This window comes from Trichomycterus rosablanca, unplaced genomic scaffold, assembly GCF_030014385.1.
Source record: "Trichomycterus rosablanca isolate fTriRos1 unplaced genomic scaffold, fTriRos1.hap1 scaffold_380, whole genome shotgun sequence".
In the NCBI taxonomy this organism is placed as follows: Eukaryota; Metazoa; Chordata; class Actinopteri; order Siluriformes; family Trichomycteridae; genus Trichomycterus; species Trichomycterus rosablanca.
The window spans coordinates 5,001-22,626 of NW_026947208.1; the positions used below are offsets into that span (position 1 = coordinate 5,001).

General features: G+C 41.9%; 1 protein-coding gene across 1 annotated transcript in view; it reads right to left on the bottom strand.

Annotated features, from left to right (window-relative positions):
* The window catches only part of LOC134307910 (dynein axonemal heavy chain 8-like), a 22,522-nt gene extending 4,978 nt beyond the window's left edge, over nucleotides 1-17,544 (bottom strand). The window contains exons 1-23 of the mRNA XM_062990605.1: nucleotides 17,324-17,544; nucleotides 16,997-17,237; nucleotides 16,113-16,312; nucleotides 14,585-14,738; nucleotides 14,342-14,505; nucleotides 13,135-13,237; nucleotides 12,954-13,058; nucleotides 11,537-11,698; nucleotides 11,216-11,440; nucleotides 10,202-10,374; nucleotides 9,952-10,130; nucleotides 8,896-9,083; nucleotides 8,551-8,637; nucleotides 8,358-8,465; nucleotides 7,288-7,422; nucleotides 7,017-7,178; nucleotides 3,744-3,990; nucleotides 3,206-3,447; nucleotides 1,994-2,134; nucleotides 1,578-1,809; nucleotides 726-868; nucleotides 501-635; nucleotides 301-423 (exon numbers count right to left, since the gene is read on the bottom strand). Of these exons, the coding sequence (XP_062846675.1) occupies nucleotides 301-423; nucleotides 501-635; nucleotides 726-868; nucleotides 1,578-1,809; nucleotides 1,994-2,134; nucleotides 3,206-3,447; nucleotides 3,744-3,990; nucleotides 7,017-7,178; nucleotides 7,288-7,422; nucleotides 8,358-8,465; nucleotides 8,551-8,637; nucleotides 8,896-9,083; nucleotides 9,952-10,130; nucleotides 10,202-10,374; nucleotides 11,216-11,440; nucleotides 11,537-11,698; nucleotides 12,954-13,058; nucleotides 13,135-13,237; nucleotides 14,342-14,505; nucleotides 14,585-14,738; nucleotides 16,113-16,312; nucleotides 16,997-17,237; nucleotides 17,324-17,544 (3,870 nt within the window). The remainder of the gene's footprint in view (nucleotides 1-300; nucleotides 424-500; nucleotides 636-725; nucleotides 869-1,577; nucleotides 1,810-1,993; nucleotides 2,135-3,205; nucleotides 3,448-3,743; nucleotides 3,991-7,016; nucleotides 7,179-7,287; nucleotides 7,423-8,357; nucleotides 8,466-8,550; nucleotides 8,638-8,895; nucleotides 9,084-9,951; nucleotides 10,131-10,201; nucleotides 10,375-11,215; nucleotides 11,441-11,536; nucleotides 11,699-12,953; nucleotides 13,059-13,134; nucleotides 13,238-14,341; nucleotides 14,506-14,584; nucleotides 14,739-16,112; nucleotides 16,313-16,996; nucleotides 17,238-17,323) is intronic.
* Nucleotides 17,545-17,626: the final 82 nt, after the last annotated feature.

Below are 17,626 nucleotides of genomic sequence, written 5' to 3' on the forward strand. Positions count from 1 at the left end.
GACAGTGAGTGGACACGGTGTTTAAAAACTCCAGCAGTGCTGCTGTGTCTGATCCACTCATACCAGCACAACACACACTAACACACCACCACCATGTCAGTGTCACTGCAGTGCTGAGAATGATCCACCACCTAAATAATAGCTGCTCTGTGGGGGTCCTGACCATTGTAAAACAGGGTGAAAGCAGGTTAAAAACAAAGTGCTTCTATGTGGTCAGTGGAGCTGATAAAATGGACAGTGAGGTGGTTTTAATGTTATGGCTGATCGGTGTATATTTGTATCGATGTTTAATTTTCCGACCTGATCTCCCCATTCATTGACGACAGGCATGTTGATGTCATCAATAAAAACGGTCAGTCTCCGTCTGCCGGGGGGTCCGTATGTGCTGCCCAGCCGCTTCTCTATGTAACTCTCTACTGCCCGCTGTAATCAGAACGGCGTTAATCAGAATCAGTCATCGGTAATGGTGAGTTTTACTGCATCTCCTTCCTTTCCTTCACCTGGAACATGATCGGCTCCGTGGCGGAGGAGAAGTTCATGGATTTGAACAGATCCATCTCAGGGTTGTATTTCTTCGTGTAGGCCTTAATCATGACCGTCTTGGCAGTCCCCTGTTCACCGGTGAGGAGAACAGCCTAAGCACAACACACACACACACAAAATTTCTAATCAAGGGTCAGAGACACACAGTCCACGTGTGTTCCAGCAGTTAGATATGTGACGACCTTGCGCTGTTTTGCGATGGCCTCAATCAGGAAGCTCGTTCTGGTGTTGTCCACGTTGGGAACGAGAATGGACGTGTAGTCTGGTGCCGAGTCTGTGGGGTAGACGTACTGCACGACGTATTTACTCCAGTGATCCCAGTCACCTGAAATAAAAAAAATCCACTTTATAGGCTGCAAATAATCAGCAATAATGAGTAGGGATGTAACGATACACTACCCACGATGCGATTCACGATACGAATTTTTCCAGATTGTTTTAAACAAAATTAAATTGAAGACAAATTTTCCTTTTATTATTCTCTTTAAAAAAAAATAAAAAATACTGCATTTGTGCTTATCTTTTATTTATCTAAATAATGAAAGTCCTTTTATTTCTGAGGTAGGTGCAAACTATGCAAAACAATGCTGCACGTTTCCCTTTTTGTGTAAAAAAGCTGAAATGAAATTTTAAAACAAACCCCACATTAAATAAATACATAAATGATACAAATAAAGAAAGTATCCTCACATAAATACATTCTGAACCTGGCAACCCTGTAGTGACTTCAACCAGGCGAGGTGAATAGCACCAGCGCCCTCTGCTGCTTAAAGTCAATATCGATTCATTATACTGTACATGTAAACCGATTTGAATCGTTACACATGTGAATGGATTTTTAACTGTCTCGTGGTGCATCGTTACATCCCTAATAGTGAGGGCTCATTTTTTATTAGGCTGGACGCAGTCGTTTGTTCCCTGATCTGCTTCCGGAAGCAGAGACACGATTCCAATCACCAAAATACCCCACAGTCCCAAAAACACCAGGAATACCTGTTGCCTCCAGCTTTATTAAGTCGATGTGGTAAACTTGCCGTTCTGATTGACCATGTACTCGAACATGGTCTGGCCAGGCTCTGTCGGTGGCAGGTCAAGCTTGCTTTCATGAGAGCGAACGAACAGCTCCATCTTGTCCCGGTCATCCAGTTCCAGCAGAGCTCCCAGACTCCACATCATGCAGAACACGAAGAGGCGCTCCAGGTGCTCGCTGCTCAACGTGCCTCCAGCATCTTTAGGAGGAATCAGACCCTCCAGCAGGTTTACCGACTGGACACACACGTCAGGTGGTGAGCACCAGTACGGGTATCAGCGCAGTAAAGTAACGTAATAGTAACCGAGTAATTATTCAAGTGTAATGATCATTAATAAAGATTTAAAACTGATCTGGATGCTGATAATGAAGTACTGAAGTACTGACCACACTCTTTCATACTGCATGACTGTAGTTTACCTGCATAACGTAGTTGCACTCCAAGAGCTGCATTTTTGGCTTGAGGTTTTGTTTCATGAATATATAAGCATCTTCAAATATCTTATCATACAGGCTCATCAGGCTGTCAGCTTCCTGAGCACTGCGCTTGTTGGTCCAGCCCTGACACACACACACACACACACACACACACACTTTGATATACTGCAGCTTGAATTGTTATTAACCAGACTTATAACTGGTCACAAAAAGCTTCATTATTATTATTCCTTATTTTACTAAGCAGATGATGAGAGTGAGACCTGTTAAGGAATCCTGTTACGGAAGAATAAATATTGTACATTTATATTTTTATTTAGTTTGACTGCACTGTAACCACCAAGGGAAAACGACACATCATGTTTTATTTTATTTGAGACTTTATTTCTACAGCAGCATGGTTGCATCTTTCCCTTTTTCTCCAAATCTAATCACATCCAATTCCCCAGTTATATCTCAGAATCAGAATCAGATTTATCGGATAAACACAAGGAATTTGGTTCTGGCTGATGGTATCTCTGTAGTATAAATATCTCATATAAATATCTGCTCTACTGCTGTAAATCTCGACCCTGACTGAGGAGCACAGTACCTAACACATGCCCCCTCCGACACATGTGTAGCAGCCACTTCTTTTCACCTGCATTAGGTGGGCAGGGATCAGTATGGCGTACTGAGAGTCACGCACTGCTCTCCGCTATTCACCATCTGTGTCATGCGGTGTCTCGACCAGCCAGCAGAGGCCGCTATTGCAGCAGTACATTTACATTTTCAGTATTTCACAGACACTTTTATCCAAAGCGACTTACAGTACTGTGACAGTATACAATCTAAGCAAATGAGGGTTAAGGGCCCTGGCAACCTGGCAGTGGTGGGGCTTGAACCAGCAACCTTCTGATTACTGGTCCAGTACCTAAACGCTAGGCTACAGCTGCCTGTAATGAGGAATCCCTTCAGCCCATTAGAACTTAAGATCATAAGATCCACTTTCCCACAGAATCCTTATTTTCTTCCTACTTCTTAATACTTGCCAGTGGGTGGATTAGCAGATCTAAATTCCCTCTAGGTTTGAGTCTGTCTGTCAATGTGGTATTTCTTCTTTGCATCTAGCTTTTTTCCTGGGTGGATCTGAATCCCCCTTGACCCTGATCAGGACTAAGCAGTAAGTGAGAGTTAGCAGTTATAAATGAGAACCTGCAGAATGGGTCTCCAGCTGAGAGCGGAGGAGCTCATGAACACCATGCCCACTCTGGAGACGGTAGCGGGAGAAGCATTGTCCATGTTGTGCACCTCAAACACCAGCTTACAGCTCGGGGACATAGGGATCCGGTCACCGTTCGCCAGGGTCAGAGTTTTGTTGTCGTCCAGCACCGAGTTCAGGTTCTCGATCCAGATGGCGTCTACTGGCCCATCCAGCACAATCCAGATGTTTTCTCCTGAATAAAGAATAAATACATGATGTGCAGTGTGCAGTGCTCATTCTGAGGGAGTGAAAACATTTACAAAGCCTAAAGATAATAATTGAATAATATTAATGTCATGTTTAATACATGAGCTGCAGTTATGTGTTTGTACTGGTTTATGCTGCTACTTCAAATACAGCAAAGAATCCTGGGGGTTTTAAAGCCTGAAGTTGTTAATTTTTCTCACTTCAGACCAGAACAATGGTTCACTCTGCCCTTCAAATGGCTGATAACTTTGGAAGAGTTTTTAAAACCCAGCTCATGCTCACCCTTTTTAGTTCTGAGAGTTTTCCTCCACAGGGTGGAGAAGATCCCGTCGGTCCAGTCGTTGGTAGCGGCGTCCAGACGGCCGAACATCTGGGGCGCGGTGATGGCTTTGGGGTTCATCCTCATCTCTCTGTGAGCAGCGCCGCACTCTGTCATGGCGCGCATGAGGATGTTAATGGCGGTCGTCTTTCCGGCTCCGCTCGGGCCGAGGGTCATCAGGCCGTGACGCACCCGCGACGCCTCGTATAACTGCCGGAAACATTTACAAAACGTAAACAGGTGATTATAGTGTAGTCATGATCATCGGTTCTGGTTTCACTGATGTAATGGAACTGACTGTGGGGTGAGTTAGATGCTTGTTATTAGTAGTTAATGCATATAGAGGCGGTATATTTATTTATGGGCGCTTGGGTGGCCACTATGCCAGGATCCAGGGTTCAAATCCCTAGTGGTGCACACAGACTTTACTGGCAATGTCTGGGGGTAAACAAGGCCCTGGCATCCTCACACACATATACACACACACACATATACAGTATATATATATATATATATATACTGTACATACACACATACATCCTCACACACATATACACACACACACACACATATACAGTATATATATATATATATATACTGTACATACACACATACACACACACATACATACACACATACATACACACACACATATACACACACACACATATACAGTATATATATATATTAGGGCTGTCAAACGATTAAAATTTTTAATCGCGATTAATCTCAGAATTTCATATAGTTAATCGCGATTAATCGCATTAAAAAAAAATCTGTGTAAATGTTATAGAAAACAAGGATTTTTAAGTGAAATGTTACAATTAAAATGGTGAACACATTTTATGCTAAATGTACTGATGTTAAAAACTGCTGGGACAAGAGAAAACTGTAAGGGAGTTTTATTCACTCACATACTAGGCAGTAAATGTCAGATTGTAGGTTAGAATTTCTCCATCAGCAAACATTGTAGATCAGCGGTGCTTTAGGTGGGATAAGGCGTAGTTATTGTATCAGACTTGTCTGTGGTTGTATCGTGACGATGGTTTGATGGACGTTTCTACACGAAGTGAGTGTGTTTTGACCCTTTGGGGCTTCCATAGTTCATGAACTAACGTGCTCGACTCAGCTTTCCGGTATTCGGTACAGAAGAAGAAGTTAATTAAGTGTAATAAAGTGTTCTGCTCCCGACAACTTGTGAATATAGCGTGTATTTATTTCTTTATTATGCAAGTGCATCACTACCACGATCGGTTACATTATGTTAACAAACCGCAAATGAACAACGGTGGCAAGTCCGACATTAAAACGTTTGTTCTACCAGTCAAGTCTCAACATGAACTAGAATTTGCGTTAATGGCACTAATTTTTTTAATCGCGTTAAATTGAGGTCGCGTTAATGCGTTATTATCGCGTTAACTTCGACAGCCCTAATATATATATATATATATATATACTGTACATACACACATACACACACACATACATACACACATACATCCTCACACACATATACACACACACACATACACACATACATCCTCACATACATCCTCACACACATATACACACACACACATATACAGTATATATATATATATATATATACTGTACATACACACATACATACACACACACATACATCCTCACACACATACACACATACATCCTCACACACATATACACACACACACATATACAGTATATATATATATATATATATACTGTACATACACACATACATACACACACACATACATACACACACACATACACACACAGACACACATATACAGTATATATATATATATATATATATATATATACTGTACATACACACATACATACACACACACATACACACATACATACACACACACATACATACACACACACATACACACACAGACACACATATACAGTATATATATATATATATATATATATATATACTGTACATACACACACACATACACACATACATCCTCACACACATACACACATACATCCTCACACACATATACACACACACACATATACAGTATATATATATATATATATATATATATATACTGTACATACACACATACATACACACACACATACATACACACACACATACACACACAGACACACATATACAGTATATATATATATATATATATATATATATATATACTGTACATACACACATACATACACACACACATACATACACACACACATACACACACAGACACACATATACAGTATATATATATATATATATATATATATATATATATATATATACTGTACATACACACATACATACACACACACATACACACATACATCCTCACACACATATACACACACACACATATACAGTATATATATATATATATATATATATATATACTGTACATACACACATACATACACACACACATACATACACACACACATACACACACAGACACACATATACAGTATATATATATATATATATATATATATATACTGTACATACACACACACATACACACATACATACACACACACATACACACATATACAGTATATATATATATATATACTGTACATACACACATACATACACACACACATACACACATACATACACACACACATACACACACATACACACATATACAGTATATATATATATATATTTATATACTGTACATACACACATACATACACACATACATCCTCACACACATATACACACACACACATATACAGTATATATATATATATATATATACTGTACATACACACATACATACACACACACATACATACACACACACATACACACACAGACACACATATACAGTATATATATATATATATATATACTGTACATACACACATACATACACACACACATACACACATACATACACACACACATACACACACAGACACACATATACAGTATATATATATATATATATATACTGTACATACACACACACATACACACATACATACACACACACATACACACACATACACACATATACAGTATATATATATATATATATATACTGTACATACACACATACATACACACACACATACACACACACATACACACACATACACACATATACAGTATATATATATATATATATATACTGTACATACACACATACATACACACACACATACACACATACATACACACACACATACACACACAGACACACATGTTCAGGTGAGTTTACCTGTATGAGCTTGAGGTTCCACGGCGGGTGATTAACGATTCCTGCTTGTTGCACTTGTGTGGCGACTGCAGCCTGCAGCTCAGCGTAGGTGCTGTTATCCAGCTGAATCCCAGGAAACAGGTCACTGATCAGACTGAGAAACAGAGGCTCGTCTTCATCCACCTGTAGCAGCACAAGCAGGGTGCATGAAGATCCCCAAAACCAGGAGCACAACGTGGGTCCTTTCCGTGGCGTCATTTAGTACTGATACTGCAATGGTTACGGTTCTCACCAGTTTGGAGAGGTTCATGTCACGCAGAACCCTCATCACGATGCTGGACTCAGAGTCTGAGGGTCGAGCCCGTTTCTCAGCTCCCAGAGTCCTCAAAACCGACAGAATGTTCCTCAACCCAAAATCATAGTGAACCTACAGAGAGAGAAGAGTTTATACATGAATATTCTGATTTACATTCTTAACAACAAGTGAACAGAATTATATACAATCCAGTATGAAAAAAAAAAATCCTTATTTATATTCTGTAACTGTTCACTGATCAACTCTAACTGACCAGATTTATTTGATCTTCTGGCTGCTCCATATTCGTGGTCACCACAGCAGATCTGGTGTGTGTACAGTCTTTACACTGGATGCCTTTTTTTATTTTATCTTGGCTTGGGACCGGCAGTGAATGCACCCTGACGAGTGCACCTCTCAATGGCTAGGCTGTTCAGCCCCCAATTCCAAATCCCCCAAGGCATAGCCAATTATATCTGTATCTGGATGCCCGACCGGCCGATAGCACCAAGGATCTCAGTGTTAGTGGCTCAGCGCAATTTACCACGAATGCTTTAATCACTTTTATCATTATTGTTTCTTTTTTATTATTTACCACTTTATCCTTTATCCAGGTCAGGGTCACGGTGGGTCCACTTTTTTAGGAGTCACTGGGCGCAATGCAGAAACACACCCTGGTCAGAAACGAACCCTCGGCCACCTTTAGCTTTGAGACATGGTCAATCATGTCTGTATGTAGACGTCCAACAGCAGCGCCGATTTAAACCCTGGATCCCAGCGGTAGTACGCTACGCCCGCGGAATTTACCCCTGCACCACCTGAGCGCCCATTTTGTTATTAATTATAATACAAACTGTATGAAAATATGTTTGATTTAACTACAAGCAAGCATTCAACATCTGAATTTGATCTCACAGATACACCACTGATCAATAATGAAACTGGATGAACTGCACATGCTCAGTACACTGCTGAGTCAGGAAGGCTGCGCGTTCCATCCACCTTTAATAATTAGGATGGGTGTTTCCATACTTTTGGCCATTTGGTGTGTGTTTGCTGACATGTACCTGCTTCGTGAGCTGCTCCTCACACAGTTTATAAAGCACAAAGAACTTCTGAGCCAGTATAACGTTCTCGATGAAACCACAGCTGGCCAGTTTGACTCTCATGATGATCTGAAACACAGAGGGTTTCGCTTAGCTGAGCTTCTACAGAAGGGAAATGAGTTCACGTACCAGTACCAGTGTATAAAAACCTCACCTGTCTGTCAGGAACCATCATAGAAACGGTCCTGAACTGCACCTTTAGATTTTCGGGCAGTTCCTGGCGACCGGCGTAGCCCGGGTTCTATAACAAGACACATTAGTTTAAAGTAAAGGACGCCTTTAATCCTGCCCGTGTCATTCACTGTGTTTCTTATATTACTGTTCTTACATGACTGAAATGTCAATGTTGTGTTGAATGTATTTGGGCAAGATATTGATGACACAACGTTCACTTACTCCATGTCCATTTTTATCTAATGATTGGCTTTTTATACCAAACAATCAAAGGTGCTAAAATATGGACCACACGTGTATATTTGAACATCTGTAAATACGTTACCATGGTAATAAAGAGTCCGAATTCGGGGTTCAGATCCACACAGTCTCCGTCGGTGAAGAGGAACTGAGCTTTGCGCTCTTTGCGAGCGCTCAGGACGATGTGGATCTGCTGTGCAGCGACCGACAGCACGGGCAGGTCGATCCTGTTAAACTCATCGAAGCATCCCCAGGACCCAGACTGAGCCAGACCTAACAGAAAGTCCTTTATTAGAGTGGATATACGTGATCGTTTTATCCTCAGTACCATTCTGAATAAAATCTGGACTGATGGCACACTCAGATACGTCTCTTTAATACAGACTTATTCTGCTGTTACACACTATATGGTCAAAAAGTGTGGACACCCCTCCTAATCATTACGTTTACATGTTTCTCTATACACAATACTAAGAGTGGTAAAAATGCTATATGCTATAATGTTATGCTATAAACATTTAGACAACATTCTGGGGAAGGTCCCTTCCTGTTCCAGTATGACTATTCTTCTGTGAACTATGCACAAAGGTTAAAGTCTCTGGTGTGGAAGAATTCAAGTATCATGTAAATCAGAGTTTTTCAAACTTTTTTTTAAACGTCTCACATGTTCTCTATGTCATGATTTTTACAGCAAGCCAGGCCACACAAACAATGCATTAAAACAAAACACAAAACAAATAATACTTCATTAATAAAAATGGTAGCAATCTGGTCCCACTGTGGTCTACGAGATGTAACGTAAAGCCTTCACAAGGGGGCGTTCTTGTACAAGTTAATTTCTGTTAATCTTTTCTCTGCAACCCATTTTTTTGGCTCCCCCGATGTAGAACACCCTGAGCTCAATCTCACTGAACACAAGTGAGCAAAAACTGGAATGTTGATTGTAAGCCAGGTCTTTTCACCCAACATTTACCTACATGGACACAAATTTCCACATGCACACTACCAAAATCGTATAGAAAGGCAAGTCCATATTAAATCTAATGAGTTTGGAACGGGTAACCAATACGCTCAGGGTCAGGTGTCCATATACTTGTTGACCTATAGTGTAGCGCCGTGTTGACTGACTAAATAAAATCACCTTTATAAATCCTGCCCAGTCCTCTGAAGTCCATCTGGTCGGAGCAGTTAAAGACCACGACGTACTTCCCCAGGCAGCGGCCCATGTCTTTGGTGGTTTCGGTTTTGCCCGTCCCAGCCGGACCAGCAGGAGCTCCGCCCATACTCATACCTAACGCCTGAGCTAAGGTAATGTAACACCTGGGAGAAAAACATTATTGTTATTTCTATTGAATGTACACGAGGACCTCCTAAAGGACGAGTAGAAGCACCTGTCTGTAAGAGGAGTGATGACCAGCCTGTCCGTGCAGCCTAAAAACTCGTTCTGATAGATGAAGTCGACGTCCGTGATCGACACTGCGACGTGATCCTGATCCTCCCGGAAATAAAATCTGCTCTGCTTCAGCCATTCAAAGTCACCGAGGGACCTGATGTTCATTTTCACCTAACAAGCACAGGGCTACGGTTAATTCTATTCCTGATACAGACTACAACTGCGCTTTAACCTTGTATTTATTAGTATATAAAATAATAACACGCTGGTAAGGATTTACTGACGCTAGACAAAGTAAACATTCATGTTTGTATGGAATATAAAATGGGTGGGTAAAAAAGTGTGATGCTTTTTTGAACAGATAACATCACAGAGAGGAAAGAGATTTATTTCATCGTAAACTACGTGTGTGTGTGTGTGGTGTGTGCACACAACCCAAAATTCCTTATAATGGTCCTAACAACAACTGGCCGGTCAGAAAATGATCCAGAAGGAAGATCTGAGCCACCGTTTGTTCCGCACTGCTCGGTTGGGTGGAAAATCTTCTTATACACAGAAAAATTCATGAACGGATTTCAATGCTTGATATAAAACTCAAAGTAACATGTCTAGATGATTAAATGTTTTCAAAACATCTTCTGACTCCATTTTTACCTTTTTTGCCCAAGACTGTACAACAAAAATATAAAAAATGATGATAAACAATGATGTTAATTTAATAACTCTCTTTTTATAAGCCAGAATATAAAGATATAAAGATAAAATGAAAGGACTGGGTGCTCGGGTGGTGCAGAGGTCTATCACACTCATGCTGAGATCCAGATTCGAACCTCAGCGGTGCGAGGCGTCTACACAGATATAATTAGCTATGTCTAAGGAGTGTGGGGATAGCTGAAGTCCTGAGATGGGTGGGTTCCGGTGAAAGCGAGCCCACAGCGACCCTGACCAGGATAAAGATGCTGATAAACATGCCATAAAAGGAATCACGTGATTACAGAAGTCATATTCTTACCAAATCATTAAAAATGTCTCTCTGATGGACGTGGATTGTAACCAGCGTCTCAAACTTAACACGCTCGAACTTGGACAAGTCGTGAGTCGTCTGTGCTATCAGCGTGTTCAGCAGATCCAGAAACTTCTGGTTTGTCACAGACATGACCCTCTTGTCCTTCTTGGCATTCTGCAGTGCCTCCTCTGAGTCTCGAGTCCAGAGCATCTGAATGCCCAGCAGGCCCACCTGAAGGAGAGGAACATCACCGGTGCATGTATTTTTAAGGCTGTGCTATATGTTATACGCATTGTTATGATACGCACGCTCTGAGCTGTTGCGTACCTGAGCTTGGACCTGGTTAAGGAAGGTGAGGAGCTGGAAGTCGGGCTCATTAATCTGCAGCTGAGCTGCTTTTATGACTGAGTGCAGTGAGGCTTGCTGTTGCACCAGTAACTCTCCCAACCAGAGTTCCACAGGACCGCGCGCCATTACTGGTTTGTCCAGCTGGTAAACACACACAGCACATCAGAGCAGCTCCATCCAAATCAATTATCATAATCAACACAGAAATAAAAACTTTATTACTGGTTCTTCCTCTTAGTGAGTAGGATGTATATATAATGTATATATAAAATACCACACCACTAGAGGTGCACTGTTTATCTCTATCATCAATTTATTTCATTAACTCACAGGTTGCGAGAGTCTTTACTTCAGATCGTTCATTAAAAAATGTCATAACATAACATCAAATAAGGTAAGAGGCAACTGGATCTACACTGTATGGCCAAAAGTATGTGGACACCTGACCATGAGCTTGCAAAACGCCTCACTAAGGGCAGCTGTAGCCTAGTGGTTAAGGTACTGGACCAGTTACCAAATGGTCACTGGTTTAAGCCCTACCACCGCCAGGTTGGCACTGTTGAGCAAGGCCCTAACCCCTAATTGCTTAGACAATACACTGTCTAAAATAAAGTGACTTTTTCAGGTAGAACAGTCGCTTTACTAAGAAGCTTCTAGGGTTAGACTTTGTGGTATGTCTATGGGAATTTGTGTCCATTCAGTAGTACAGATGATGGCAGCATGTGAAGTTTCATTAAATTGAGCTTTTCTTCATGTAGGGGGACAGTCATGCTGGAACAGGAACAGGAAAGAGAAGTCCCTAAACTGTTGCTGCAAAGTTGAATTCATGACTTCTTGTATAATTGATTTATTACACATGTTATAGATTGTTGTGCCTAAAACACATTAATTAAAAGATTAGAAGGGGCGTCCCAATACTTTTGTCTATATAGTGTTTTTAACACAACAATAAAATAGAATAGAATGCCTTTATTTGTCATATATACATATACACACGTACAGAACGACTAAATTCTTTCTTCGCATATCACGGCTTGTTTCGGAAGCTTGGGTCAAAGCTGGGGTCAGCCATCGTACAGCGCCCCTAGAGCTGAGAGGGTTAAGGGCCTTGCTCAAGGGCCCAACAGTGGCTGCATGGCAGAGCCGGGATTCGAACTCTCAAGCTTTCAGTTGACAGCTTAAAACTCCACCCACTAGGCTCCCACTGTCCCAGCCTCACCTACCGTTGCCCTTTATAATCCTGGCTGATCACTAACTACGACTGATCTCTATTTGACGTGATAAGATGAAGGATTTTGGAAACATCACCCACCCCTACTTCTCATCTGTACTCTGTTCCCCTGTGTGTGTGGAAATAAATACAACCGCACACTTCTGAGCTCCAGCTGATACGTACGGGTACTTTCTCGCCCTCCTGAGAGATCACCGCCAAAATCTTGTCGTAGTCCTTGACATGAAACTCCACCTCACTGACGTTGTCGAACACTCCCAGGAGATGAGCCTGCAATCACGAGTGCAAAGATGGTTATGAAGCTGGACTGACGTGGAGAGCGTTTATACTGGTGCGCCGCTCGTACCTGGATGGTGTGAGAGTCACTGGCTTGTCCGAGGATTTCCAGTAAAGCAGGATCGGACACAAAGAAAAAGCGGGGGAACTGCAGTCGTTTCTTTTCCAGGTAGCTGTACAGAAACAGGTGAAGCCTGATGATGCAGATGTTTTGAGACAGCTGCTGTCACATGTGCTTAGATAAAGCCTCACTAATGCACGGTAATAATACAGGGTTTTGGGATGAGGGATGTGTGGACAGTGAGGAAAATAATAATGTGAGTGTTTTTGTTTGTTTGTTAGCATCAAATCAGTGATTTGCTGACATTTTCTACATTCAATTAAATAAATAAATTAATTAATTAAAAAATAAATAGGACATTTGCTTTGAATTGTATGTCCAGGTTTAGTTAGTTAGCACTGATCTAGTGATTTATCATGTAAAAGACATGGCTCACACTGTGTTCATGCCTACACAGATGCATGCTATATGGCCAAAAGTATTTGGACCGTGAGCGTGTTAGACATCCTATTTACATTTTCAGCATTTAGCAGACGACTTCATCCAAAGCGACTTACAGTACAGTCTACAGTCTGAGCAATTGAGGTTTAAGGGCCTCGCTCAAGGGCCCAACAGCAGCACCCTGGCAGTGGTGGGGCTTGAACCAGCGATCTTCTGGTTACTAGTCCAGTACCCTAAGCGCCAGGCTACGGCTTGCCCTATCTAGTGACCTCTGTGTGATATTTTAGCTCGAACAACAGCCTCTGTTCTGAAGTATGGGAATTTGTGCCCACTCAGTGATAAGAGCATTAGTACGACTGGGCATCGATGTTAATGTTCTGGTTCATCCCAGAGCTGTTGAGTGGGGCTGAGGTCAGAGCTCTGTGCAGGACACTGGAGCTTCTTTGCGCAGTCATGCTGGAACAGAAAGGACCTTCCCTAAACTGCTGCTGCACAGTATTATAGTTTTATATCATGAATTTCAGCGGTTGTGTCTGAAACATGTGAATCATTTGAATAATAAGAAGGGGTGAAACCAGAGTTCTGCAGACCTAGGTTTGATCCGTGCCTTTGGTCAATGGGCAATATATAAGCTGGTTCAAGCTACACCACTGCCACTTGTTGCTTGATATACATCCACCATGAGAAGTTTTGTATGTTCTTCGCTTGTCCATATGGGTTTTCTTCTGCCCTGAAATAGATCGACACCCTGTACAGTGTGGGGCTGTGTTCATACCCTGTGAGAGATTTCTGGCAGAGTTCAAGCTGCTCCTGCAGGTGAGGTAGAAGCTGGCTCATGGTCTCATCTCCCACGCAGCACTGCACCACACTGGGGATCTCATGGGCTCTCTGCATGATCTTTATCCATAATTTATCGATGTTCTGGAAGCGCTTCGCTTCCTACAAGGTAATAATACGTAAATGAAGCAGTTCATGATTACAGGTGAGTAAACATACAGGCTGCAGATTAATGATGTACCTGTGGAAGCTGCTTGGCAATGTCTCCACCCACAAACACGGCCTCCAGGTACACCCACAGGTTCTGAACAAGCAGCCACTGCTCGATGATGTCTGATGATGTGGAGAGCTTAAAAACCCAGTTCTGGATGTCTTTCTTAAAAGGAGTGTTGTATCTATGTACAGAGAAATCAAACAGAGATTACCAGTCGCTGCCACATCTATTCACCTGCCAGTGGCTGAGTCTCATATAGTGCTGCCACGCTAAGCAAATCATGAGCAACGCTAGTGCAGGTGCTTCGGCCAGACAACGAAGGGCACAACCGTACAGCTGCAATGAAACCTAATGTGCCTGTTGGTTGCCCAGCCAGGTTGGTAGCACCACTGCCTGGGATTGAAACAAACCGGTTCGATCGATTACAGCTGTGAGTGTTGGGTTGTGTCCCTTCCTTAAAAAGAGTTTTTTACTAGTCAAGTAAAGTCACATTTATTTATATAGCGCTTTTTACAATAAACATTGTCTCAAAGCAACTTTACAAAGTCCGGGACCAACAGATCAAAAACCCCTATTGAGCAAGCCGAGGGCCACAGTGGCAAGGAAACCTCCCTTAAAAATACAGGAAGGAACCTTGAGAGGAACCAGACTCAGCAGGGACCCCCGTCCTCTTTGGGTGGCCTGGAGGATACTTTAAATAAATAGAATTTACACAAATCGTACAAACACAAAATTAAATTGAACTACACAGTTTCATTTCATTTTTACCATTGCTTTATCCTGGTCAGGGTCTTGGTGGGTCCTGGAAATATCAGGCGCAATGCAGTAACACACCCCCGACAGGACGACGATCCATTGCAGGGTCCTGGCTACCCCCCACCTCAGGCATAGCCAATCATGCCTGTATGTAGACGCTGAACTGACCGATAGCACTGAACCCTGGATGCCAGTGGTAGTAAGCGAGCATTATTTACCATACTTTATTTACCATCATTTATTTGATAATTTCCTTATTTTTTATTTTATTCTACTCTATTTTCATTTACTGTATTTACTCTACTTACACTGTACTGGAGCTGCTGTAACACTCGAATTTCCCCCATGGGGATCAATAAAGGAATCTTATCTTATCTTATTTACCCATGTGCCACCCACACAGAGCGCCCACTACACAGTTAAATAAACTTTAGTTTGATTAATTAAGTTCAATGAAATACTAAACTAATTTACCCTATAATGAATCTGTAGAATCATCAGAATTATGACTTGCACCCCTCAATCTACCAAAATTACCATAACAAAGAAAGTTTTATGTGCATTATGACTATGCTCCAGTGTTTAAACAGACAGAAGTCATCACTGTTTTATTTGTTTAAGCTTGCTAAGCTTACTGAACCCCTATACATCCGTATAAAGGAGAATAGTCTCTATATTTAAACTTCATCAAAGCAATGGTCAAAGCAATACCAAAAAATCTACAAAGTGCTAGTCTAGACTGTTATTTCTAATGAGAACATCAGTGTGTGAGACATGAACAGAACCTGATGAAACTTACCTGTTGCTTAGAAGTGATCCAAGCACCATCAGACTGTCCTCCATGGCAGTGATGATTTCTGCCGTCTCAGCTCCTTTAAGCATCAGCTCTCCTCTGCCTTTAAAAGCCATAAATGTGAGCAACTGACTGTACCATAAATCAACCACCTGTGCCAGCTTGGCCTCGATATCCTTCTCCTTTACTGCTGAGATGCAGATGTCCTAGTGTGAGGAGAAAAGTAAGGTCATCATTATAACACAAGTCTCTTTCAAACCCTGGTTAGACTAAGCATGACTTTAGCACAGGGATAGCTTAAATGAACCCAAAACAATGTATGTCATCTAAAGAGCAAAAGACACCAGTATCTACATACACTGACCAGGCATAACATTATGATCGCTGACAGGTGAAGAGAATAACACTGATTATCTCTTCATTATGGCACCTGTTAGTGGGGGGGGGGGGGGGGGGGTGTATTAGGCAGCAGGTGAAAATTTTATCCTGAAAGTTGATATAAAAAAAAAAACGGGCGAGCGTGAGGATCTGAGGGAATTTGACAAAAGCCAAATTGTGATGGCTAGACAACTGGGTCAGAGCATCTCCAAAACTGCAGCTCTTGTGGGGTGTTCCCGTTCTGCAGTGGTCAGGAACAGTGGTAAACCGGCGACAGGGTCATGGGTGGCCAAGGCTCATTGATGCACGTGTGGTCGGATCCAACAGACGAGCTCCTGTAGCTGAAACTGCTGAAGAGGTTCATGCTGGTTCTGATAGAAAGGTGTCAGAATACACAGAGCATCACGGGTTGTTGTGTATGGGGCAGCAGAAGGGGGGCCAATATTAGAAAGGCGGTCATAATGTTATGACTGATCAGTGTCTACATACACAGAGCCTCAGTGTAGCATTACCTCTATGTCTTCTTTGTGTTTCAGCAGTGGGGCCTCCATTATGTTTTGAAGGCAGAACGTGTCCGAATCCACGTGAAACTTGTGCTGCGTCAGGTCAGCGATGCGTTCCCAGTGTCTCTGCTTCATCGCTCTGTGAGCCATCATCTCCAGGAGAGGGCACGACTCGCTGAAGTCATCGATCCTTTTCTTCAGATCTAAAAACGCCTGCCAGTCTCTCAGTCCTTTGGGGAGCTTTCGGCATCTGAGTACAATTCAAAACACACAGGAGTTCTTACAGTTCTGAGAGGAGCTGCTGCTGTAACACTGTGCAAGAGTCGCGACGGTTACCTGGTTTGGAATTCTGAAAGCTCCGTGTTGATCTTTTCAATATCCACTTCGGTCCAGAGGATTTCGTAATAGCCGCTGATCTTATTCATAACCGCATCGTAGAGGCCGTACAGCTTCTGAAGAAGCCCGAGCTCTTTCCTAGTTTCAATAACATAAGAGAGAGGAACACCATTATAATAGAATAGAAAAGTGACACGGGAATAATACAGAATTGTATGCATGTTTTAGGCCAATCAGCAGTGAGCATCATCATGTTTCTGGAGAGTGTTTACCAGACAGTGACAGACTGTAATTACCGAGCTT